At 35.4% G+C, this 27,592-nt stretch overlaps 1 protein-coding gene across 2 annotated transcripts; it reads right to left on the minus strand.

Moving 5' to 3' along the window:
* Positions 1–1,780: 1,780 nt before the first annotated feature.
* LOC138712119 (uncharacterized) lies at positions 1,781–27,289 on the minus strand. 2 transcript variants are annotated; one of them, XM_069843537.1, is made up of 8 exons: positions 26,612–27,289; positions 23,667–23,718; positions 18,725–18,847; positions 13,882–14,100; positions 10,526–10,885; positions 8,969–9,076; positions 4,961–5,109; positions 1,781–4,055 (listed from the first exon to the last, which is right to left on the minus strand). In XM_069843537.1, exons 1-8 carry the CDS (start codon positions 26,732–26,734, stop codon positions 3,375–3,377), a joined length of 1,815 nt encoding a protein of 604 aa, XP_069699638.1. In that variant the 5' UTR covers positions 26,735–27,289; the 3' UTR covers positions 1,781–3,374. The 2 variants fall into 2 exon arrangements, with proteins under 2 accessions (XP_069699638.1, XP_069699639.1); XM_069843538.1 differs by lacking the exon at positions 26,612–27,289 and adding an exon at positions 26,193–26,317.
* Between the last annotated feature and the right edge of the window lie 303 nt (positions 27,290–27,592).

A 27,592-nucleotide genomic window follows, 5' to 3' on the forward strand; every position in this document is an offset into this window, starting at 1 on the left:
TGAGTGAACCTCGGGGCCGTTCTGAAAGTTTGGCAACGAGAAAAAATCCTGTCACCACCTGGGATCGAACCCCGGACCTTTCAGTCCGTAGCCAGCTGCTCTACCAACTGAGCTACCCGGCCGCCCAATAATAATAATAATAATAATAATAATAATAATAATAATAATACACCTCTGACCGAGATTCTGGCTGATATGTAAACCTATTATCAGGCAGTACATCTCACTTGACGATATATGTCAGAGGAAGAACAATTGTTGTAGCATACATCTGAAATATGATTAGTGTAATATGTAGCTAGTGGGCGATGTATGCAACGGAGGGGGAAAGGAACTGGCTACCCTACACCATTATATCCTGGCCTAGTTGCCTCATAATTTGTGCTATGTTGGTATCAGAGATTCAGACCTGTCTTTATACAGTTGACTAAACAATAATAATAATAATACTTTATTAATAGCACAGTAAAACCCTGTTTTAACATTACCATTTTTAACAAATTCTCGTTTTTAAGGAATAATCTGTTTAGTCCCAGCCAAATTACAAGGATAATGTAATTAATTCCAGCTTTTAAGGAAATCCAGTTTAAGAAAAATCCCGCTTTTAAGGAATTTTGTGATAATGAAGCCTGAAATATCAACTCGACTTTCAATAATCAATAGCACTAATTTTGATACTGCATCTCAATCGATAGTAATGTAGCGTGGTATTATTCTTTATGGTCTTGCTTTGCATTACTTTCACAGAGTAGTTGCTTTGTTCTCGGGAGTTATGTGGATCCTGTTTCCAACTTTTATCATTTTTGTTAGTTTATGCTATTTATGCATTATCATATGCCGACTAAACGAAAGAAATTAACTATCAGATAGAAAGTGAAAATAATAAGGGAGGTTATTCCTCGGCTAATGCTATAAGTAAAAGGTATCCCTTAACATGCCAGGAGGCACTTGGGGGGGCATGGAGGTAGAGAGAGCCCCATGCTTTCCATGACCTCGGCACTAGAATGAGGTGGTGTGGTCGGCACCACGCTCTGACCGCCTTTTACCCCCGGGAAGATCCGGTACTCAATTTTATAGGAGGCCGAGTGAACCTCGGGGCATGGCAAAAAAAAACATAGTTTGCCAACTACTTCATTATGGAGAATAATACAGAAGAAGAAAGAAGAAATTCTCAATGCTGAGTTTCATTGTGGTTGGGATTGAAGCAAACATTTGTCTCTCACCATTTGGATTTAATATTATAAAATTAAATTTATTGTAAATAATAATTATAGGCCTAATTAAACGATTATAATGTTCGATATATAACACACATAATAGATATTTTAGCCTTTGTACCCTTTTTTTTATCGTCAACTGTCCAACGACAGGTCTGTACCTCATAAGTGATACAACAATGCACTACTTATGATGCAACTAGGCCAGGAGATAATGGGGTAGGGTGGCCAGTTCTTTTCCCCCTCCATTGAATACATCGTTGATTAGCTATATGTTACACTAATCAGACTTCAGACCATTTTATGTAAACCCCTTTTTAAGGAAAACCTCTATTTAAGGGAAAAAAAGTATTAAAAGGGGGGATCTACTGCAATAGCAATGTTGGTATTTGTATACAGCAATGATTACACGTAAGTACTTCACAGGAATAAGTAACAAACTAAAGTCTACACTGGCTGAATTCTGGCTGACAAGTTGTAAGATCGCGACACACTTCTGAGGTGAAGATAAGACCTAAATGCTGATCTCATCCTCTTCCTTTACTAATTCAAAAGACTCTGTCTGAAGTATACTTTTTGTTTACACCAAAAAATTTTATTGTTGACTTCACAACTTGGGGATAAAACTCAGAATTGCTTTCTGAAAATGTCTTACATTAACATTAGATAAATTTTATTTACTGTTGAAGCATTGCTTACAGTCAATTCAGATCTTATCATGTATGAATTCATATTAAAGTGATCGAGGTGAAGAAGCTGGAAGACAATACACTAGAGAAGGAGATCATGGTGATGGGAGATAATGAAATTAATGGTGGTGATAAAGGAGAAGGTGATGGCACTGGTATGACAAGAAGGAAGAGGACAGAGAGGAGAAGTGGTGGATGGAGGTGCAGGTGGTAGTAAAGGAGCTGATAATAGAGGTGATAGAGTTGATGACAGAGGAGGAGGAGGAGGAGGAGGAGGAGGTGGAGATGGAAGTGGAGGTGGAGGTGATGGTAGAAATGATGGTGATTGCATAATGATGAAAATAATGACGTTGAAAGTTAGAAATTAAGGAGGATGATTGTAATGATGGTGATGATGGTAGAAATAGAGGCAATAAAAGTAGAGGTGATAGTAATGGTGATGGGAGAGAAAGACGAGGATTTACTTTCTTGAAAAGTGGTGATGAGGTGTACGACCTAGGCCTCGAATATCTATCCCTCTTGTTCAACATACTACAGTTTTTCAAGCTAAAGTGTTTGTGATATTAGCTTAAGCTCAGAAAAACCTAAATAGATCATGCCAACATTTCTTCTGACAGCCAAGCTGTACTGGGTGCACACAGAGTCGACACTAGACTGGTCGAAGAATGTTGAACTACCCTGGAAACCTTATCAAGAAGAAAAAATAAAGTATAATTCATTTAAGTTCCCAGGATATAGGGGAATGTATGTCAATAAACAAACCGACTTACTGGCCAAGCACGGAACTACCATCCAATGCTGTGGTCTGCAGTCGTATATTGGCATCTCTAAGTATAGTATAATCAAACAGGCTCTAAAGAACTTCATGAAGGGTTTATAACGAGCCTGGAGATCTACACCAGCTATGAGACAGACCTAGCTTAACTAAAAATTCTAGCTTGAAAGGAAAATCTTGAGATGGGTAACTAGACTTCTGATCGGACACTGCCATCTGAATAAGCATCCACATATATTGGATCTCAATGATGACACAACTAGTAGGAAATGTTGAGTCATCACCTCAGATTTTGCTGGATTGTCCAGGTTTAAACCTAATCAGGCATTGTTATCTTGGGAAACACATGTTGTCTCCCAAAGAATTTCAGGAAATAGAACTCAGCAGCATTGCAAAGTTGATCAAACACTGCGGTTATCTGAGTTGATTTCCTGTCTATGGGGTGCACAAAGGGCTATTAGCGTCTAAGTGCTTTAGTAAGAGTCTACACCTTGACTGAGGAGGAGGTAGAAGGAGAAGGAGATGCTGAGGTATTAACGACAATGGTGGTGGTGGTGGTGGTGGTGGTAACATGGCAGAGAAGGTAGTAATGACAGTATTGACTTACGAATATTGCACTGGAATATAACAAGAGGTGTGGTAAAAACCACAGTATAAAATGTAGAGCAATCTCTCCTAGATTAGAGCTAGAGTTCATAAGACCATTGAATCAAGATCGAGCATAGTGTGGGATGAGTTCTGCTTTCTTTCTGGTGGCTGCATTTCGCCTGTCAGATCCAAGTTGTCCAGGCAGATGATAGGTTGGAACTGTATAAGGTCACAATTTGGCACATCAGAATGAATGACATCATTCGAAGTCATTTCCATCAGTGTGACATCAGGTGTTATCTGAACATGCGACGGCACAACATTTGTAATGTCACTGTTATTACTGTGAGTCTTACATTTACAGACGGGTGTCACATCATTCTGTGCCACCCTCACAGCGTCCATTAGATCAGCACCTCCCATTTTAAATTCAGTGCTGCCTCCACGGGGTGCAGGTCCCAGTAAAGAGAATGCCGCATTCACAAATGCAGGGAACCTGGCATCCCTGAACAGGAACCAAAGCATGGCATTCAGTTGGCGTGGCAGGAAAAACCTGCGGAAACTACGAGCCTCAGAAGGGAGATGCGTCACTTTGCAGTGGGGCAGCACTACCGCAAGGCACTGGCCACGGAAGTCGCGATCAGCTAGGTAGTTGGTGAGAAGGCGAAGTGCGGTTATGTGTGCATCACGGTACAAGCCCTCGTGCCGACAGCACGAGGGAGGCGATGCCACAACCATGACGAAGTCTGCTTCTGCCATGGCATTATTGTACCACTCATATGGGTCCTATAACAGTCACCCACCAAAATTCCAATATATATCCATAATTCATTTCCATCTTTATCACAGTAAGGTGAAACATATCACAACCCCAGAACATCAGCACCGTAAAAAGCATGTGAAGTGTAAATCTTAAGGGAAAATTGACTACCCTACACCGCCATGAGCCAATGTTAAACTTGCTTATTTAATGGCCCATTATCTTAGGACCTACAGGAGATATCATACTGACTTTTGACAGGATAAATATACAAGGTATCTAAGCAAACTGACGCAGATTTATTAGAACTAATAGTTGTAAAAAGAACATGAATTTTTTTAAATAATGATGATTTTATTTTTTTATGCAAATATCCCATTTTCTCACTAACTATAAATTATAGAAGGATGAAATTTTAAACACATAACACAATAATACAGTAATGAATTTGATGCACATTAAGTGATATAGGCCTATGTCCATTAGTTTGATCAGAAAAAAATATTTTATACAAAAATATTATTTTAAAAATCAAATCTATTTTTTTACAACTTGTACTTCTTGATAAATCTGTATCAGCTTGTTTACAAGGCTTGTATCTTTGTCCTGTAAAAATTTCAAAAACGATATCTTATGTAGTTCCTAAGATATGGCTTGTATAAGCAAATTTAACATTGGCAGTATAGGATAATATCCTCTTAAACTGACACTCATAATAACTCAAGGCATTCAATAATAAATAGGAAAAAAAAAAAGACTAAGTACTAGAAGAAGACAAAGATGAGGAGAAGGAATGAGGATAAACATCAACAGGAGAAGAAAATGAAAAGATAAAGAAGAAAACAAGAAGGAAAATGGGTAACAAAAGAAACATGACACAGTACCATGAGGAGTGGGAAAGGAAGGCAGAGGATTAAGACTTGCAAACTACCTTAGTCTCCGTTTCAGGGATGTCCAGTTGGTCGAGCATTGCTTCAATGTAGCAGTGCTTATTCAGGTACTTGGCGAACTCCTCCACAACACGAATGTGGCTCGCTGTCGATTGTGCATACACTATCAACAGCTTGGGTGGCGTGGCATCTGAAACACCGAAAAATACAAACAGTTCGACATTAAGATGTGATTTCTGTATAATTTTAACTTCCTTCAAACAACAACATGTGACAGCATAGTATATAAGACTTCGAATTTATAGCATGTAAATCCATTCTTTTATTTCTTTTCTAAGTATGCACATAAGAGAAACTTCAAACCAACTAACTTTAAACAGTGTTTATAAGTTTGAACAAAGGCATGTAATATCATTTTACAACAGCTCCTAATTCCATATCCTATAAAGAACACACCTTTTTACAAATATTTTCAAATTTATAAATATATGTCGCAAATATTTATTAAGAAACAATTGACACTGAGAAAAACAACAAAAGTTTTTAGTTTACTGTTACACTTATTTCTTGTGCTTCCATTATAAATGAACACTGTTTTTCTGTCTGTCACCTTTCCACAATCATTTAATTTAAATCCGAAATTTTTACCAAGTTTTCAATGTAACAGTTCATAAGCCATATATCGTCGGTTTAGAATGTAAACCTGCTAACCGCCAAAAAGAAAATTTTACAAGGGAAGCAAGAAACTAAGTTTAAATTAACTCTGAAACTTTAGGACCAAATCCAAAGTACAGATGGCATTTGTACCTGTATTTTGGATTTGGTCCTAAAGTTTCAAAGTTAATTTATACTCAGTTTCTTGCTTCCCTTGCAAAATTTTCTTTTTGGCAGTTAGCAGGTTTACACTCTAAGCCGAGGATATGTATAACTAAAATTCATAAATCTTTATAGATCTCTTGGATATGGAACAACAAGTTTTGATGGTGAAATCATTGCAATAAGTGAATGTCTCAGGAATCTTCTATGCCACATCAATAAATTTAGGAATGCAGTTATATTGTCAGACTCCAAAGCAGCTATTCTATCAATCGTCTCTAAACACACACCTTCATCTCAAACAGCAGAAATAACTAAAATGCTCTCTCAATTAATATCACTCAATAAAAGAATTGTATTCCAATGGATACCATCCCATTGTGGAATCCTGGGAAACGAGAATGCGGATGCTTTAGCAAAGAAGGGCAGCACTGCTACTTACAGACCTGTTACTAAATCTACATATTACTCTGTGAAGAGATTTATTAAATCTACATACTTAGACTTCAACAAACAAAATTTGATAACTCAATCCCAAGGGAAAAAATGGAACTCTCTGCATCAAAATCCACAGTTAATTCCCGATTTATCACGAAAATCGTCTGTAGCTGCATTTAGATTGGCAACAGGCCATGATTGTTTGGCCAAACACCTGCATAGAATTGGAAAATATCAGTCCCCTAACTGCCCATTGTGCAACTCAAACCAAGAAATGGATTCGGAACACCTCAAAATCTGTGCTTCAGTGGCAGGTCATGATCATATCTTTGAAAAATATTGGAGTGCAAGAGGTCAAATGACTTTATTGTCAAACGCCTGGCATTAGAAAACAACAACAACAACAAAATTCATAAATATAGATCCACAACATTGAATATACTAACCTCTAAATAACTAACAATCACGCATAATATTTGAAAGTGAACTGATAATTTTGACTCTTACAGCCACTGACCAACTATCGATAAAGTCAGGTGCATGTGGACGAAACAAATATATTCAATTTCAAGAAATACCATTACATGGACCATTCTCTTTCAACTGCAAACTTCCAGCTACCTTCGAGTGGTTACTTTGACAAAGAACAACATGTCTGCTAATGATACATTCTTTTGCCTATACTGAGTTTTCAAAAAAAAGGAAAGCTATTAAGGAGGAATTTGTGTATTAAGTTTCACTTACAATATTATTGTTTTTACCTTTCTAAAGCAAGAAGATAAGAACATACTTCACAAAGCAGTTACGTTTCCACCACAGTCATGATCATTTTAATCAGTTCAATTAATTGATTAAAACACAATTGATTGGTAACTTGATTTTAAAATTGGTCGGTTAATCGGTTCAATTAACTGATTAAATCAATGGTTCTAGTTTTATTTGTAGTGAAGTGATAGCTGAAATTCTGTAGTGAATATATTTGCACATTTTTTTAAGAAAATGTTGCGTATGAAGTTCTATCCAGCAGTTCGAGCAATTTAAATTCTGCATGCAAACTGAATGTGATACAGCCTTCACTGCTAGAAGAAGTAAGCAACATCCTTTGTGAATCAGTACGCCAATGGCTAGCATGTGGAGATGTCGCAATGGTAAGTTATGTGCATATTTGTAATGTAGTGTTCTCGAGATTCGGCAATTTCCTTCTCCTCTTAAAAAAAGCTACTACAGAAACCGATCGAATTTTTAAGGAAGAAAAACTTCTTGTGATACAAATTCTTCAAAGATGGAAGAATAGCTGTCGATAATGATAATGTTACATCTAGATCTTAAAATATATAAATGAAAGAAGTCAAGAAAGCATTTTTCTTGATTTAGATTTACTTTATAATACTTTCAATATTTAAAATATTGAAAATCATCAAAATCCACAGTTAATTCCCGATTTACCACGAAAATCGTCTGTAGCTGCATTTAGATTGGCAACAGGCCATGATTGTTTGGCCAAACACCTGCATACAATTAGAATATATCAGTCCCCTAACTGCCCACTGTGCAACTCAAACCAAGAAATGGATTCGGAACACCTCAAAATCTGTGCTTCAGTGGCTGGTCATGATAATATCTTTGAAAAATATTTGAGTGCAAGAGGTCAAATGACTTTATTGTCAAACGCCTGGCATTAGAAAACAACAACAACATATTTAAAATATGATAAATGTTTGAAACTTGAAAACTTTAAAACTTCACAGTGTTAGAATATAATAAAAAAAAGGTAACCTACAGCAGTATCTTGCAATGTTCGAACATGAGAGAGGCAACCAAGACATAACAAACTTTGTCTCATTTCGCATGAAAAACTAATCCCAAGATATGTGCTAAAATCCTTAAGTGGTTAAAACATGAAGGGATGGGAGTGAAGGATATTTTTATTGCAAGGTGGAACAAACACTACAGGCCTCATTCTGCAGGGCAAACATCGACGAAAATCGAACTTGCGTGGAAAAAAAGTTACAGGAACAGGAAGGGATGATAGAGAAGATTAGAGAAAGGAGATAAGGGTGAAGAATTTTGGCACGATGTGCTGTTAATGCATTATAAACTCTGAGTGTCTACTGAAAATGTGAACCAAAAATTACTTACTTTTTAGTTATCACACTTAATAATTACAGGTAATCATAAGCACGATGAAAAACCACTAACTACATTTCAACGACATGATCTGTCATCAGACTTGTTTCTTAAGTTCTCTGATTTTCAATTCAATTGACTTCAACTCCTCAGCTTTCTCTTCCAATAATGTTTTTGTTTTTGCAGCTCCTCCTTAGCCAAGATTAAATAAGTAAAGCAGAACAACTTGCGTAATTTCATTACCCACGATCATTTAAGCCTTTCAAATTTGTTACTTTCGTTACCAATTGCTTAAATTAGTTACTTTTTAATAACTTTTTATTACTTTCATTACCGGTAGACACCCTGAAACCAGCATTATAATAATTTTAAAATATTCAGAGGCTTTTTTTCACTGTATTGTACAATCCTGAAACCAGTATTGTAATGATTTCAAAATATTTTGAGGCTCTTATTTTACTGTCCTGTACAATGACTAATTTAAAAAGATCAATTTTGGCAAATGATTATTCCCTCTACATAATGCCACTATGATCATGTTGTATTGCACATATTATTTCTGATAAATTTCTGTTTATCACATTAATTGCTTTTTCTTTCTGCGTGAATATTCACATCATTGTCCATGTTACAAGTAAGATACCAGTAATAAAACTGTTAGAACTTACCTGACGATGGTTTGCATTTCTTCCACACGAACAGGATGATCAAAATAAGACATATCAGTAGTACACTGCCCACAATTCCAACATTAATAGCCACCTTGGAGGAGCTCCCTGTAACAATAATGGAATATAACACGTAAGAGTATAAGTCACGTCAAATTCATGTCTAATTTCCTGTAGAAAGGGAGAGCAACATTAACCATTGATCTATGTAAAGATTAATTTTTAGTTCTATAGAATTATCTGTTATGGTTACCATTTGTTATTAATGGAGAAAAATTCTGTAGGAGAAACCGTAGGAGTCCCAGGTGCCAAGTCACTCAAATGAGTGTGCTCCTTGTGTGATGACTAGAGACGAGAATTTCATGCACTATCAAACTATGAAACATGAAACTGCCCATTGTGCAATTCAAATCAAGAAATGGATTCGGAACATCTCAAAATCTGTGCTTCAGTGGCTGACCATGACAATATCTTTGAAAAATATTGGAGTGCAAGAGGTCAAATGACTTTACTGTCAAACGCCTGGCATTAGAAAACAACAACAACATTTTCATGACAAACCTAATTTCGAACAAAATTTAATTAGAACGTATAAATGAAGTTTTGTACCTCTCAGGGTTTAAAATACCATTGTATAAGTGTAAAAAATGTTGTTTTCTAATGCCAGGCATTTGACAATAAAGTCATTTGACCTCTTGCACTCCAATATTTTTCAAAGATATTATCATGGTCAGCCACTGAAGCACAGATTTTGAGGTGTTCTGAATCCATTTCTTGGTTTGAGTTGCACAATGGGCAGTTAGGGGACTGATATATTCCAATTCTATGCAGGTGTTTGGCCAAACAATCATGGCCTGTTGCCAATCTAAATGCAGCTACAGACGATTTTCGTGGTAAATCGGGAATTAACTGTGAATTATGATGCAGACAGTTTCATTTTTTTCCTTGTGATTGTGTTATCATATTTTGTTTGTTGAAGTCTAAGTATGTAGATTTAATAAATCTCTTCACAGAGTAATATGTAGATTTAGTAACAGGTCTGTAAGTAGCAGTGCTGTCCTTCTTTGCTAATGCATCCGCATTCTCGTTTCCCAGGATTTCACAATGGGATGGTATCCATTGGAATACAATTCTTTTATTGAGTGATATTAATTGAGAGAGCATTTTAGTTATTTCTGCTGTTTGAGATGAAGGTGTGTGTTTACAGACGATTGATAGAACAGCTGCTTTGGAGTCTGACAATATAACTGCATTCTTAAATTTATTGATGTGGCATAGAAGATTCCTGGACTTTCACTTATTGCAACTTAAACTCCGTCCCAAAAAATGTATAAACGGAAAATGTGTAACTGAAATAAATTAACATGGAAAGTAGAGGAATTTTGCTGGAACCTCAGAAAAGACATGTAAGTGCGAAAAATGTGTAAGTGAAAAATGTTTAAATGACGTTTTATTATATTTTGAAATTGTTCCAGTATTAAAAATACACATTCTAGAATATTTCAGGAAAAGGATAGTTTAGTCCAATACTATCTACGTGATTCCAATGTAACTTACCAACATGGATGGGTGGGGTCTCCGACTCGCCACATGTCTTTTGAGAGCTGTGTATCCTTTCAGTGCAGTCATCAGCTGGCATAACACATGTGCTGTTGGTATAATTGCGCAGCAGGCGAACCTTGAAGTAATAATTGCCATATGAAGGGAACCACTCCTGCCTGAATGAGTAGCTGAGCTCTTGGCCACCATATCCCTCCACCTCATCCTTCTGCACTAGCACGTCCTCATCACACACCTTCACCTCGAATTTCTGCTTGCCTAACAACTTTGAAGGCTGCCATTTTGCAGTGAACACAGGCTTCGAGATGTCCACGTATACAAATGGAGCCCATGAGTCTATCTCGTCCATCTCAGCAACTTGAACAAAGCGAACAGATGCGTAAGTCAGAGAGAGTTTAAAATTGATGATTAACTTAAGCTCCATCCCTTAATTAGCACATGTACGCTGAACATTCAGAGACAATAAACATTATAAATCATACTCCAACTGTAGCCTCACTATTAACAAAATACAGCTTTTAAGGAATAATCTGTTAAGTCCGAGCCAAATTACCATAAGAATAATGTAATTAATTCCTGATTTTAAGGAATAATCTGTTAAGTCCGACCCAAATTACCATAAGAATAATGTAATTTATTTCCGCTTTTAAGGAATAATCTGTTAAGTCCGAGCCAAATTACCATAAGAATAATGTAATTAATTCCTGCTTTTAAGGAATAATCTGTTAAGTCCGAGCCAAATTACCATAAGAATAATGTAATTAATTTCCGCTTTTAAGGAATAATCTGTTAAGTCCCACCAAATTACCATAAGAATAATGTAATTAATTCCTGCTTTTAAGGAATAATCTGTTAAGTCCGACCTAAATTACCATAAGAATAATGTAATTAATTCCCGCTTTTAAGGAATAATCTGTTAAGTCCGAGCCAAATTACCATAAGAATAATGTAATTAATTTCCGCTTTTAAGGAATAATCTGTTAAGTCCGACCTAAATTACCATAAGAATAATGTAATTAATTCCTGCTTTTAAGGAATAATCTGTTAAGTCCGACCCAAATTACCATAAGAATAATGTAATTAATTTCCGCTTTTAAGGAATAATCTGTTAAGTCCGACCTAAATTACCATAAGAATAATGTAATTAATTCCTGCTTTTAAGGAATAATCTGTTAAGTCCGACCCAAATTACCATAAGAATAATGTAATTAATTTCCGCTTTTAAGGAATAATCTGTTAAGTCCGACCCAAATTACCATAAGAATAATGTAATTAATTCCTGCTTTTAAGGAATAATCTGTTAAGTCCGACCCAAATTACCATATGAATAATGTAATTAATTCCCGCTTTTAAGGAATAATCTGTTAAGTCCAACCTAAATTACCATAAGAATAATGTAATTAATTCCCGCTTTTAAGGAATAATCTGTTAAGTCCGACCCAAATTACCATAAGAATAATGTAATTAATTCCTGCTTTTAAGGAATAATCTGTTAAGTCAGAGCCAAATTACCATAAGAATAATGTAATTCATTCCTGCTTTTAAGGAAACCAGTTTAAGGAAAATCCCGCTTTTAAAGAATACTTTTCAAGTGGATTTTGTGATAATGAAGCCTGAAATATCGAATCAACTTTCAATACTCAATAGTACCAGCATATTTGATAGCGCATCTCAATTGATAGTAATGCGGCACCACTTGGTGGCGTTATTCTTTACCTTTACCTTTCTTTATGGTCTTGCTTTGCGTTGCTTTCATAGAGTGGTTACTTTGCTTGCTTTGTTCTCATGAGTTGTGTGGATCCCATTAGGAGCCAGTGACCGAAATATTCGGTGAGGCCTGATGTAACTAGTTTAAGTAGGCTACCTCCCATACAAAATGTTAATTATTGATATATTAATTATGATTGTCATTATTATCATCGTCGTCGTCATCGTCATCATCATCATCATCATCATCATCATCTTGTACAAATCACTAATCCAACCTGTACTATTATATGGATCGGAAACATGGAGCTTAACTAAAAAGGAAAAAAACAAATTAATAGTTTTTTAAAAACAAAGTGTTGAGGAAAATTTTTGGTTAAATTTTTGACCCACTTGAAAACAAGTGGAAAATTCGACATAATAATGACATTCACAAACTTTATAATGAACCGTCAATTTTAGATGTAATACGGACCAGAAGATTAAATTGGGCAGGACATGTTATACATAAGGAGCACTGCAGCAGCGCAAAACAAACATATATGAACACCTTTAACAACAGAAGGCCACTGAGAAGACCTCGAAGTAGTTGGAAAGATGAAATTCAGAAGGAATGCATAGAAATGGGATATTATTATTATTATTATTATTATTGTTATTATTATTATTATTATTATTATTATTATTATTATTATTATTATTAATAATGAAAAATAATAAAATGGCACTCACGAAATAAGTTCCTATGCTGTGAGTTTGTTTCAGTAACTGTTTCAATGTGATGAAGCAATGTATATAATGCTCAGCTGAAGATGCATGTGTACAAGTTCTCCTGGAAATATTTTTCAGGTCGCTGAACAGTAGACACACTGTTCTTTTTTCTTTCTTTCGACAGCAACAAGCACGACCAACAGAAAAGTTTAATTCCCATCACACTACCAAATAACCACTTATGTTGCATATCAGGATGCATTGAAATCTTGCATTTTAAGATTACCTTTCTGAAAAATAGTCAGTGATGGCGTAAGTCTGCCTTTGTCACACTCTTGTTATTAGTTTTCAATAAGGCTTGTGTAAGTAATGTTAATTTTATTTTATATAATCACACAAATTGTTAGACTATACTTTGTCCTAGTGACAATCCTCTAATGAGGAAAGTTTGTAATGAAAAATTTAAAACTTACTTTCTTTCGATGTTATTTATTCTCGAAAAAGATTACTCTAACAATGAATTAGTAATTACATAATCATTTTTTCTCGCATCTCTTTCGGTTTCTAGACCTATTTTCCCGAAACACATAACATTGAACTACACTCACTACTGTACTAAGAAAGTGCAATAGTACAACACCCTTAAAAAATTATAACCTGAGACATAAGGAGAGAGAACAATGTGAGCTCGTGCCTCCTAGACAGAGGGGCGGGGGTGGTGTTAGTGGCAGTAGCAGTGTTGATGACAATGAACATTATTACAAAATACAGTGCTAGACCAGAGGTTCAACTAAAATATACACAGAGTGTTTCATGCAACTGTCGAAGTATGGCTGTCGACTGACATGGTATATTATTTCCACTGTACTTTTTAATTCTTAGTACAAACAAAATGAAGATCACAAATAACTTTTACATACATTTATGCTTCTTACCTAAGGAACTGCGATCCGGAAGCCTGAAGAAGTACATTCCAGTTTGTCTGTCAGATCCTCTCTCGGCTTCATACTCTAATGTGATGGAGCCTGCCCCAGGTGTCCAATTGCAATCATAGAATAATTCTGGAATGACAGACTTTGAAGTCACAGTGATCTTGCGGCAGAAAGTCTTGCTGATCTCCTCATTCCTCTTCTCCATATACCTGAATCGCAGTGCTGCAAAGACAACATACCCAATTCATGGATGATATTAAATATTCCCTTCATGGATTTATCTACTGCTATCTTACTAATTTTGTTAGCTCCAGTGAGCTGGATATTCTTACTATGCTTTGTTTTATGAAAAAATATGTTCTACATCTTCAAGCTAAGTAGGAGAGACAAGCATAGGTTCAGGAGCATGTATGGACAAGAAAAAACACATGTTGCCATGTTGCCAATTTTTTCTTCCTCACCCACCTCTTCAGCCTCCTCTTTTTACTAGTGTACCCCAAACTTGCTTTTTGATAATCAACTAAGTCATTAATTTATTAATCATTATCATAACACTTCCCATGGATTTGGACCAAATGGTTAATCTATTCCAGTCTCAATTGTCCAGTAATCATTTCAATGGTCATCCCTGACGTCTTGTTCCCCAAGGTTGGTAATTTTTCATTATTATAATTTATTAATTATAATGCAAAGGCAATAGTATAACAAACTCTACGTCTATAAGAATGCTTCCTGTATGACGAAACTTGTCAATAACTTGTAACATAACCATATATTTGGTGGTAGTTTGTGAAACATTTCATGAAAGCCATCTGAAAAGTGTTTCAAACTCGAGTCATTTCCACATCCAAGTCTGTATGAATGGAAATAATATTCTAAGGCTCAACTCATATGGACCACAACTTTACAATTATCTTGCAGTTTTTGTGTGGTTGTCTGTCAGCGGAACCGACCACATGTGGACTTCTTTTTTATAGTTGGCTTAACTTAGACGGACCACAACTCTGAAGTCCATATCAACCACAGACAACCACACCACACTGCAAGCTTAGTACCAAAATGGATTTCGAAAAGGAAGCACTATTGTGGCTTTTATTACATCATAGAAGGCGGAGGCGTTGTCAGAATAGAAATGTCCTACTATTGAAAACAAAAATGAGAACCAGTTTCACTTGCTGTATCATTTTTTGAGAATGTACTATGACAATTTTTTTTAATTACTTCAGAATGAGCAAAACTACATTTGATTATTTATTGAGTGAGTTAATGGAGAGTATAATACGAAATGACACAACAATGAGAAAAAGTATATCACCTCAGGAACGTCTCGCACTTATTATAAGGTAAGTAAAATAATTGAGGTAGTCTATGGGAGAAGGACACTTGGTCTAAAATGGTGTTTTGACAAAAAATATTTTAGAGTTTCATTCTGTATGCATATATTTTCATTTGGTCATTAAAAGTGTAGATTTTTATATATTTTTTGTTGAAATGAAATTCCTAACGTCTGTCTCACATTCAAATATGATATCTACAAGAAGAGTATGTGTCCTTTTTCCACAGATTAATTTCATTCATAAAAATATGTAATTCCTGACCACCCACAGCACAACCAGACATAACTGCGAAATTATCGCTAAGTTGTGGTCGGTGTGAGTTGAGCCTAATAAAAACTTTTTTCTCTGTTGTGAGAACCATAACTGCTGCACTAAGACAAGCAGTATTGAATCTACAATATGTCTAAATATTTTAGAAAGTATATAGAAAAATAGAGTTTACAATGGTTCAGACATGTTAAAAGGATGAGTACTAGAGAGGTTACCAAGAAGAGCATTGGAGATGAGAATAGAGAATAAGAAGAGGACAATGGGAATACCAAGAATAAGTGTGGTTGGAGCAGAGAAGGGAGAACTTAAATACAAGAGGAATGGAATGGACAACCTGATGAGTGAAAAATCTTGGAAGGATAGGGATATCTAGAGGGGGCTAACTCGGACTACCCGTATAAATGGAAATGTCCAATAGAGGAAGAGGGAGTGGAAGAAGAAGAAGAAGAAGATGATGATGATGATGATGATGATTCTAGAAAATAAATACTTGGTTGCCAGACAAACACGCACAGTAACAGAGTGATGATTTCAGGGTTTCAACTTTAAGAGGTTTGTGACTAAATACAAAAATTTTGGTAATGTCAATCTGTTGATCAATCTTTCCTGCAACTACACTCAAATAGACGTGTAGTCAGCAGTTATATTAATGAGTCATTACCTGCACTGAACTCACTATGAAGCATGATTACTAGGGCTCGGAAGTTGAGGAAAAATACTTTTTTTTTAGTGTCCGAAGATGAGACCCAACACAATATATGTTCCTTTTGGGTCATTGTAGGCCAGAAAATGGTGGGTTTTATTTGTTCTTTTTTGCCTTTTTCGGCATTTTTGGGCTTATTGGCCCTTTTTAACCTCTTTTTTACGTCTTAATGGCTTTTTTTTTGCAACTTCAGCTTCTTACGACTACATTTTTGCTGCCATTTTTACAATTCACAATGAGATCTCACTTGCTTCAAGTAGGCTATGCATCAATGACACCTGTTGATGTGGAGAGAAGTTTCTCGATGTTTCGCAACGTGCTGTCAGAAAACCGACGATCCTTTACACCTAAAAACCTGGAGATGACTATTGTGATATACTACAATCTAAATCGGTAAAGTTTCTGAAGTCCAATTTCTGTAACCCTATTGTGATTAAGTCAGATATTCTAGTTATACTAATTTTGATTTCTTTCTCCAGGATGACCATTGCGGGGTCGCTGAATTCATTCTAGGTGGCAAAATCGTTCATTCTAAATTCTCCAAGTACTTTTTTTAACAAACACGGAATTCCTTTTTCAAATTATGTTAATCTAAAAAATATGTAATGTCTGAAAGAAGAAGCATTTCATTTATATAGTGTTTTTCGCACTGTATATTGCATACCACTACAATTTTGTATTTTTGAAACATTATATTCATTAAACATGTAATTGAAACTGAAATTATTAATTAATTTGGATCGATTTTTTTACGTCCCTTTTTCCAGTCTTTAGGTCCTTTCCAGGATATCTTTAGGTATTTTTAAAGATCTTTTAAGCAATTTATAGGTCAACTTCCGAGCCCTAATGATTACAGAGAATAATTTATGAAAAACATTATAAATTTGAGAGCATGAAAAATTAATTTCCTATTTTCAATTATTATTGTTTGCAATTTACTCAAACTAAATCTTTTTTTAGAATCTACTCCTCCATATAATTGGCTAGTTGGTTTCTGGTTTTAATGTTGAATATAGAAGAGGTGGTTTTGCTTTAATTTTTTTGGCTTGTTATCATCATTATTACTATTACTACTACTATCATAATTATCATTACTATTACTATTGCCTATTATTATTATTATTATTATTATTATTATTATTATTATTATTATTATTATTATTACTTGTCTGCTCATCTGTGAGGAATGAAAAAAATTCTGATACTTCAATTGCAATTCTGTAGTTCCACCATGCCAACTAGTGGCAGGTACTTCACTGTTCGTCATTCACTCATATGAAGCCAGCTGTTAGACCAATTTACAAACACAGTCGTCCAGAGTGCACCATATGAGACTGATCTACGCTACACCGTGATGAGATGAGCTGGGAGTTTTATCGGGATGCCACAAAGGAACAGAACTCCTCGACAAAATCCCTGTTTAATCTGAACCATAGGCTTGCCCAACACAAGTCATAAACTGGGAGTACACAGGGATTGAACCCGGCTCCAGAGGATTATGAGTCAACCTCTAGCCAATTGATCACTGTGGTGGCTCAAGCTCAAATATTAATTCATTATCATCATCAGCCACATGGTTTAAGCCTTGTTTGGCTCGTTCCGGTCTCATGAAGTATATACATTTTAAAATTGTTGAAGCCATCTTTTCCTGGGTCTACCTATGTTTCTTTTACCAGTTGGTCTGTAGTCGAATATTAATTTAGGAATACGGTCTTGAGTCATTCTTTCAAAGTGTTGCTTCCATTTATTCCTATATTCTGTGAGTTTTTCAATTAAATTGAATATATTCAGGTCTAGTCTGATGTCTTCATTGCGTTTCTTGTCGAAGAGAGTATAACCTGCTATACTCCTCAAAAATCTCATTTCTATCACCTCGATTCTTTCTTCTTCGGATTTAGTAAGAGTCCAGAATTCAGAGCCGTACAGCAACATAGGGACTGCCATAACTTTATAAAATTTTAATCTTGTTTCTTTGCTAGTGTATTTTAAAGTTCTTTTTATTACCCCACAGAAATAATTAAATTTGTTTATTTTATTTTTAAAATCTTCTTTTCTTGCATATGAGATATTGCAGCCCAGATAATTAAAAGCATTAATTTGTTCTATCATTCTTCCATTCAACACAATTTTGGCTCTAATTGTTTCTAATCCTCTAAAGGCTAACACTTTTGTTTTAGTAGCCAATATAGTTAAGCTATTTTCTTTGCTAATTTTGTTTAATTTAAATATTGCCATTTGTAGGTCATCTTTGGAAGCACAAATTAAAACCTGATCATCGGCAAAAAGTATCGTATCTAAGTTTATGTTTTTTATTTTAAAATGTACTTTCAAATCCATCTGCCACTTCAGCACGATGTCGTCCATATACACGTAAATAAGTAAATATTCAAACTATAAAAATTTCCAATACAAAAAAAACTTATACTTTGACAGTAGCACTTGTGAGTTTAAAAAGTTGTTAACCTTCGAAACTCAACGCATGATTTCAAACAATAACATGAAATGCAAATTCAAATAAGTTAGTATCCTTACTTACCTGTCCATGAAATATCATGCAGGGTTAAATTCACTAATATTCTCGCAGAACGGTCTACAGGTTCCAGTCTCACCAACCCAAGTTCACTAAATGAACCACTGTCAAACTTCTGCGAGGAACAATCTAAGAGACATACAAAACCAAAAATTATGATAAACAGTGAAATGTAAAATTAATTTACAGAATTTGTAACAAATTATATGTTATACTTATTGCGGCAAATGATATCACATTATCACTGTGAAATGTACCCTCAGTGAATAATTAACACAAATTACTAACTGTAGAAATGTTTGCATTTAGTAAATTATGTAAATCTTTTGAAGCCATTAATCTTCCGTATAAGGATATTTTCTGTTATAGTCATATTTCGGCATTTAAAAATAAATAGTTGAGCTACCCGCTCTCCATGAATTCCTCTTGGCATATAATATGCGAGATAAGATAGTGTTGCGCCAGATGAGTGAGCCCTATCTACTCAAGGCAGAGGCTACTTAATTGTTCGACAATCTTTAATTAAAGCTTAAATTTCGCGGCCTTAATAATATAGTCTGGGTAGTTATTTTTTTGTATTCCACTATCTGCTGTGAGGATCCAACAATGTATTTAGTTTGAGGGGAGGTTTTGACATTAGTTCATGAACAGTTCCTCTATTAGAATCTCATTATAAATCACTAATTGGAACATGCACCATAGGGATTTCAATCCAAAATGTGTATATTTTATTTTATTTTACTCGGTTATTTTACGACGCTGTATCAACATCTCAAGTTATTTAGCATCTGAGTGAAATGAAGGTGATAATGCCAGTGAAATAAATCCGGGGTCCAGCATTGAAAGTTACCCAGCATTTACTCGTATTGGGGTGAGAGAAAACCCCAGAAAAAACCTCAACCAGGTAACTTGCCCCGACCGGGATTTGAACCCGAGCCACCTGGTTTCGCTGCCAGATGCTCTGACCGTTACTCCACAGGTGTGGACAAAATGTGTATATAGTATATATTAATGAAATATTAGCTCCCATAATGATTACACAAGAAAAAATGTTTACAGTTTTTTGAAGAGGAAAAAATGATCTGTCCATTCATACCTATGAAATTATTCTCTGCCTCTGGATGATATTAAATAAAAAATGAATACATAGTATTTGCCACTGAAACTGCACTGATCTTTAATGAATATTAATCTTGGTGGGCCATGGGTCAGTATAAAGAATTTAATGTAAAACTATTTTTGCTTATGGTTCATTTATTAATCTGAAAAACATATTCCATGAAAGATAAAGTTCGAATTATTAATATTCAACCATTCATAATTTTTTTGCCCTTTCACTCTAAACCCAGCATTCTCCAATCTTCCCTCTTTTCTGCGTTCCTCTTTGTCTCCACATATAATCCACCTAATATCTTAATGTTGCCTAGGACTCAAGTTACGGAATACGCGCTGGTTTTGGGTCCTCATGGGGAAGAAATTCTCATGAAATTCCGGTTGGTGTATGGAACCAGTGCCCACCCAGCATCATGATGCACTTGGGGAGCTACAATAGGTAGTGAAATCCGGTTAGGAAAGCCAGCTAAAAAGGTTAGGGGCTATCATTGTGCTAACCATATAATACCTCCATTCTGGTTGGATGAATGCCCACCTCTGCTTTGGCATGTGAACGTGAGGTCAGCAGTTAGCTGGTCGGTCTGGGTCCTTAAAGAGCTGTAGTGCCACAGATTAGTAATATCTTAATCCTGTCTATCATCTGTTATCTTCTTCTGCTCCGAACTTTTCTAATTTTCTTCCGTTCACTATTCCTTCCAGTGTAATTTTCAGTAGGCAGTTTCTTCTTAGCCATGACCCAGCCAATTTTTTTTTTCTCTTTCTGATCAGTTTCTAGCATTATTCTTTCTTCACCCATTCTTTATAGCACAGCTTAATTTCTTATTCTGTGCGTCCATTTCATACACTCCATTCTTCTCCATATCCACATTTCAAATGTTTCTAGTTGTTTCTCTTCACTTCATCGTAATGTCCATGTTTCTGCTCCATACAATGTCACACTCCACACCAAGCACTTCACTAGGCCTAATCTCTTCCTTAGTTCTTTTTCCAGAGGTCCACAGAAGATACTCCTTTTTCCTATTGAAAGCTAAGTTGAGTTGCGCCATGTGTCCACCAGTATCCTCTTCCCGGTCATCAGAATGGAAGAATATTTTATGTCCTTTTATCATGGAAAGACTTATTACTTCATATTTGCAGTTTTTTTGGAAAAGATAAATATGGTAGCTTCCCATTTCTTTCTCTACACCACTCTCTCTTCCGTAATCTTACAAGATCCCAGAGGGCCATAGTGTGAAAGTAAGGAAAGTGAATTTTACTAATTAGGCCCTCCAGACTTCATCAAAATTCACCGTAATTCATTTCTATCAGGGTTTTCGACCTGATCAGAGACTGGGAAATCCCAATTAGCTTTTGTCCCTGCAAATGGTATTATACTTGAAAAATGCAATAAAAGCGGAATCCAATAAGATATCAAGCATGTAGCTAGCAAGTGTCACACAAGAGCTTTGTAATACATTGAAATATTGTTAGGCTACAATAAATGCTCAAATACACCTCCATTCAATGCCAAACTTACTATGAAGTATGTAAACACTGATATTTTCATTGTTAATCAGTAAAAAATAGCCATTATCTCACATTCATTTATTTCTTCTTTATGTTTTATAGCAGCTTGCTGGATCCGAAATTATTTTGTTTTCAATACATCATAATTTCAGAGTCATGAAGGTCTACCATAATAAACATTTGTCATTAAAGATGCTTATAATTCTGCAATTCTTGAGAAAAGTGGCATAAGTCAATTTCCACAAAAAAAAATTTTATTACTTTATTGACAACTTACGGAAAATTTGCTCGCTTCGGAAAAGAGACATAAGTATTTCTCTCAGAATAATTCATACAGAAGAAAATCAAATAGACATAAATCAGTGTGAAGAAAGTTTTTTCCTTCTCCTGTAAAATTAACATTTTTGACTTTGCCACTTTTCCCGGGCACTACAGAATTATTTATTAAGTTTTATGAATTCCAACATACTCGTAATCAAAATTAATTTAACAGAACATATGGACGCAGAATTTTTTTCTCTATAAAAAACTGTAATACATTTTTCTTGCATAGTAGACTAATTAGAGGAGTTAATATTTCAATACATAAATTTCAGCATAGAAATTCCAATAGGCGTGTTCCAATTCAACCCTCTGTATATATCTAACTTTTTAAAATCAGTTTAAGTGAAGAAAAGATTAGAAATAATTACAATACTTAAATACCAGTAACTATTTTATTCGAATTATGTGCAAAATTAACACCACATACCTACTTAAAACGTAAAATTCATAAATGAAGTGAAATGTTTGATTCTTTGGAATTAAAAAAAAAATGTATAAAATCCAGAAAAATAAAGATTCTCTTATTTTCTTATTTGGGTGTATGGTAGGCTTAAATTATTGCATTTATGTTATGTTCATGAAAATTTATTTTAATATCGTGCATAAATTACTGATGTACAGTATATGCCATTTGTGCCTCTGACTACTTTATTGATGACTATGATGAAGAATCATGTTCTGAGGCTTGGGCACCTCTTAGGTCGAATTCTGTTCACACCATATGAAATGATGACATGAGTATGAAAGTAGGCAGAATGGATGAAGGTGATGATGGCAACATGAGCACAGGATCCAACGCCTAAAGTTACCCAGCATTTGCTCTTAATGGGAAACCCCAGAAAAAAATTTCAACCAGGCAACCTGTCCAAACCAAATATAAACTGAGACATCACTTGTACATCATAAAAGAACTGCAAGGTTGTAAAATATGCAAGACATATGAGGAAGTATGTGTCAGCTTCATGACTTTTTTTACTCTGCATTCTTTTTGTGGATATGTCAGAATTTCGATCCAGGTTATCAGGTTATAACATCAATACACCAGTCATTTTAAACAGTATACATATTTACGAGGGTTATACTGAAAGTCATGAGCAACCCACTGTTATAAACTTTTATTTTTATTTTACCCACCGTTCTATAAGTTTAAAAATTCCCTTGCAGCAGAAATCTGTTCCAGCTTCCCAAAGATTTTTGTTGTACCTTGTGTATCAGGGTTTATTACATTGTATCATAAATTTTTTGTTTCCCGATTACCGACGCACTGCTTTCTGGATGTCTTCCAATGTCTCATAGCATTGGCCTCGCAGTTGTTCCTTTACAGAACCAAGATGGTAGCTAGAACGTCCCAAGTCGGGACTGTAGGGATTTTGAGGAAGAGTTTCCCACCCAAATGTCATGATTTTCTCCACAGTGATATGAGCAGTGTGAGACCATGCATTATCATGTTGCAGGAAGATCTTTCCAGGGCGTTTCTTTTGCAATACACAACAGAGCTTCAAAAGTGTCTGGATATAGCGGACAACATTTATGGTCTGTTCAGGTTCAAGAAATTCAACTAGAATGCATCCCAGAATTCTTCAACACTTTCCTTGTTGCGTTCCTTGGAGATAGTTTGAGGGCAACTGCTACGAGGCTTATTTGGATGCTCTTGTTCCCATCTATGAAATGTTTCACTGCTGGCAACCATGCACACATCTCTGTATGCATGGTGAACTCTGAGGTGAATTTTAGCAGCAAATTTTTCCACTTTAGCAAGGAATTCAATGACAGTACGGTGTTGAAACAAAACATCATTGTTGGCCATTTTGAAAACATTGCCTGTGGTCACATGATAGAGGCTAAGAAAGTCACAACATGTCAATACATAGTGTAAAGTCTGTAGATTACGATCATGCAGTCGTTTTTGTTACATTATTGAAATTGAAATTATAGGTATGGGTTGCTCATGAGTCATGACTTTCAGTACGATCCTCATAATAAGGTACTGGTAAAGTGATCTTACCTTCCAATCTGTCTATCATGCAGTCCGAGCTATTTGTGAACAGCTGTGACTGCTAGAAAAAAAAAAACAAACAATATAGAAATTATCAAGATAGTTTAATGGACATACAATATGTAAAGACTCTCCATTTTTACCACAAACTGAGTTCATTATTACAGTACTGAGAGGGTAACAGCTTTCTCTTCTTCCTCATCGCAAACTGTGACGTTGCACAAAAGTAGAGATCTGTACCAAGCTACATATTAAAACAGTGAGATTCATAAAATCTAAGAATTGTTAATTAACTTATAGCAAAAATAATTGTTTGAGGGTTAAATTCTTTTACACACACGTAGAATTAAGGTGATTAGATTTTCAAATCCCGAAATCAGACACCTCACAAAGTAGGGGTAATAAATACATGGTTAAGTTTTTAAATAAATTTACGTGAGAAATATAAATACGCAATAAAAACAAACAGAATCACGATAAAAACAACACATTGCAATACATAAATACAATAACATAAAAACACAAAATAACACATCACCATATACACATTAAAATTGATTGCTTATGTTGAATAGATCTGTTCTGAATGGAATCAATTGATTTACTGCGTCCTTTAGATATTCATTACAAATTCCATCCGATCTGGTTGCTTTCGTGTCTTTAGTCTTTAGGATGAGCTCTTACTTCCACTATGCATATCAGCTCTATGTCGTATTACTATTGTTCGTTGATTTGGTAAGCTTACAAGGTATTTGGTAGGACTATCAGTCTGTTATCGCACTTGGCGAAGATTCTCTTGCGAATACTGAATCGACGTTTATATTCTAAGATAGAAGAACAGTTGGAAGAAGAGCAGTTTGACTTCAGCAAGGGAAAAGGTACGAGAGATGCAACTGAACTGGTATGAACAATCAGCGAAAGATACCTAGAGAAGAATAAAGAAGTATATGTAGTATTTGTGGACCTAGAATAGGCTTTTGACAGAGTGGATTGGAAAAAACTGATGGGGATCCTAAAGAAAATTGGTGTGACTTGGAAAGAGATAAGGTTGTTCAGTAATCTTTATATGAAACGAGTCGAAGTCAGGATAGGAGAAGAAATGTCAGAAGGAAGTGAAATTGGGAGAGGAGTCCACTGTTCAACATCTACTTAGGATTTAATAAAGAATTGTTTTCATAACGTTAAAATTGCAAAAAAAAAAAAAAAAAAAAAAAAAACTACAACCATAAATCTCAAATCTTGAGAAGTTATTTTGAAATATTCTTTAAATGATAATTTTTTTTCATAAATATAGGAGATATAACAGGCTAGGCTAGTTAATTATTTAAAACATTATCTTTGCCAAGCTTTCTAAGTCATTAGGGAAAAGTATAGGCCTAATCTGTGACATAATTACCGGTATTATTTAAAACATCTTTGTTACACTTCCAAAGTCATTGGGGAAAGTATAATCTGTGACACAAAGACTTGAATAATTTCAAGGGAAAAGTTGCTCTGGAACCGGGCATCGAACTCAGGACTTTCGGCTAAGCGCACCAACGTTCTACTGACTGAGCTACCCAAGAATTCTACCAGACACAGACTCAATTTTTCCCTAATCATAGAGACCTAATGGTGACCAACTCCAACCAGTCTCTTTGCCTCCCCCCCTTTTCTTTTTTTCAGAATTAAATTAACTCCAGCCATTCTGTATATATTACAAACAAATTAACATGCAAAAGTTGTAACAAGTTCTGCATCAAACTGGGAGATCATTTCAAACATGATACAAGGAACACATCACAGCCAAAATCAAATCACATGATACTCCACTACACAGAACATATCTCAAACACCAACCATAACTACAGTAACATAGAAACAGACATGAAATCCTACATATTGAAACGAAAAACAAGAAATTAAATACACTACACCAGTACGAAATATACAGACACAAAAAAAACATACTCACAACATATTCTCAATAGCCTACACAATTAAATTTTAGAACAACATACCATTGAAAGTCGAGAATGTTCGCGCCACTGTAAATGAGTTTTTACAATATTAGGTCTAAGATATATTTTAGTAGGTTTGGCCTATAATAATTTATATACAGAGGCCAGAATTAAAGCAAGAAAACTGCGATAAATCGGAATGTGCTAAGAGCTCCAGAAGAAAGAAGAGTCCGTAAAAAGAGTGATCACAGAAATATCTTGGTCTGCGAGTTTTGTTCACAAACATTAACTAGGGCTGTACTGTCCATTCACTGATATTTTAGCTAGGGGGTGGGGAAAGCTCTTTCCAGCAGTTAATGTTTGTAAACAAAACGCACGGACCAAGGATGCCAGGTCCTGATACAGCTGCTTTATCTGAACAGTAGTCATAACTGTTCAATAAGAAATTCAAAGGATGAGCATTGTTTACTTGGATAATTAAATTAATGGCATATTTGATTGGTGTTCAAGTCACACTCCACCCAACATGATAAAAAAACGGCTCACTTACAATATTTACACACTATGATGAAGAATTTGGAGATCCCAGGCCTACCTGACAACTGCAAGAAGCACTTTCATTACACACACATCCTAAGACGAACATGAAGTTCAACGAATATATTAAAGCAACGATTTGTAAGTCTTCTTTTCTTAATGTCATGTTACTGTATAAGCGAATTGGACACTATAAGGAAAACAGTTTTCCCTCTACAGCACTTGTCACATAAAGCCTATTTCCAGGAAATGTCGGGCGCGCTTCCGTACAGGGGCAGCGGCATTTCTCTAAGGTTAGAGCCCAGTTTAGGTGTATGTGTATTAATCGAAAATTAAGGGCTAGAAAATATTGAGAGTTTAAGCCTATATGACATTTTTTTTCGATTAATACACACACCTAAACTGTGCTCCTGCCCCTGTACGGAAATGCGCCCTATTTACACAATATGATGAAGAATTTGGTGATCCCAGGCCTACCTGACAACTGCAAGAAGCACTTTCATTACTGCAATGCAAGTCATTAGCACATCCTAAGACGAACATGAAGTTCAACGAACATATTAAAGCAACAACTTGTAGGTCTTCTTTTCTTAATGCCATGTTACGGCATAAATAAATCGGAGACTATAAGGAAAATTGTTTTTTCCCCTCTACAGCACTTGTCACATAGCCTATTTCCAGGAAATGTCTACATGAGAATAGATGAGTCAGTCGTAATCAGTTAGGCCTAGACCTATCACCTCACATTCCAAATTACTCCACTATCTTGAATCAACAATTCTTCTGTTACATCCCGTATTACGAGTTTATTCGAAGTATTTCTCTCGGGACACTTCCAATCTTTCTGCATTACCGTTAGGTCTAGGTCCTGAAAACTTCAAATTATGCACAATTTGCGTTACACACACGAATGTATGTGACGCAACGCAAGTTAGCGACAAGGAGGAAGTTTACAGCAGGAAAACGAGTGCGAACTAGTGTTTCCTATAGGCTGTGTTTCCAAGATTTCCTACACTTCAGAGATAGTCAGCGACATCTTTCGATATTTAGATGCATATGTCAATCTGCAAAGGCGATGCACCATAGATCTTACAGAATTTTATTGTATGTACACATGCAATAAAAACATCTAAAATTTTCCTACTTTCATACTTTTCCCATCTTCCCGCAATATCTGGAACACATCGAATGGGTGACATCTATTGGTTGTAGTCGATCGTATACTAGTTGTGTGTCGGTTACATCATCCAGCCACAATGGTTATGTCGGTACGGGTGATAGCTTTCTATGATTACAGTACTGCCAAACCCGGAAGGCAAACATCGGTTTTATTCGTTAAAATCATCGAATTTTAATCAAAATTGTCCTATATTCAAGGTGAAGAAGAAGATAGCAACCATAGCAACCACCTATATCATTTGTTATTAACGGAGAAAAATTCGCTCCGGCACTGAGGAT

The sequence above is a fragment of the Periplaneta americana genome, chromosome 13, assembly GCF_040183065.1.
Source record: "Periplaneta americana isolate PAMFEO1 chromosome 13, P.americana_PAMFEO1_priV1, whole genome shotgun sequence".
Classification (NCBI taxonomy): domain Eukaryota; kingdom Metazoa; phylum Arthropoda; class Insecta; order Blattodea; family Blattidae; genus Periplaneta; species Periplaneta americana.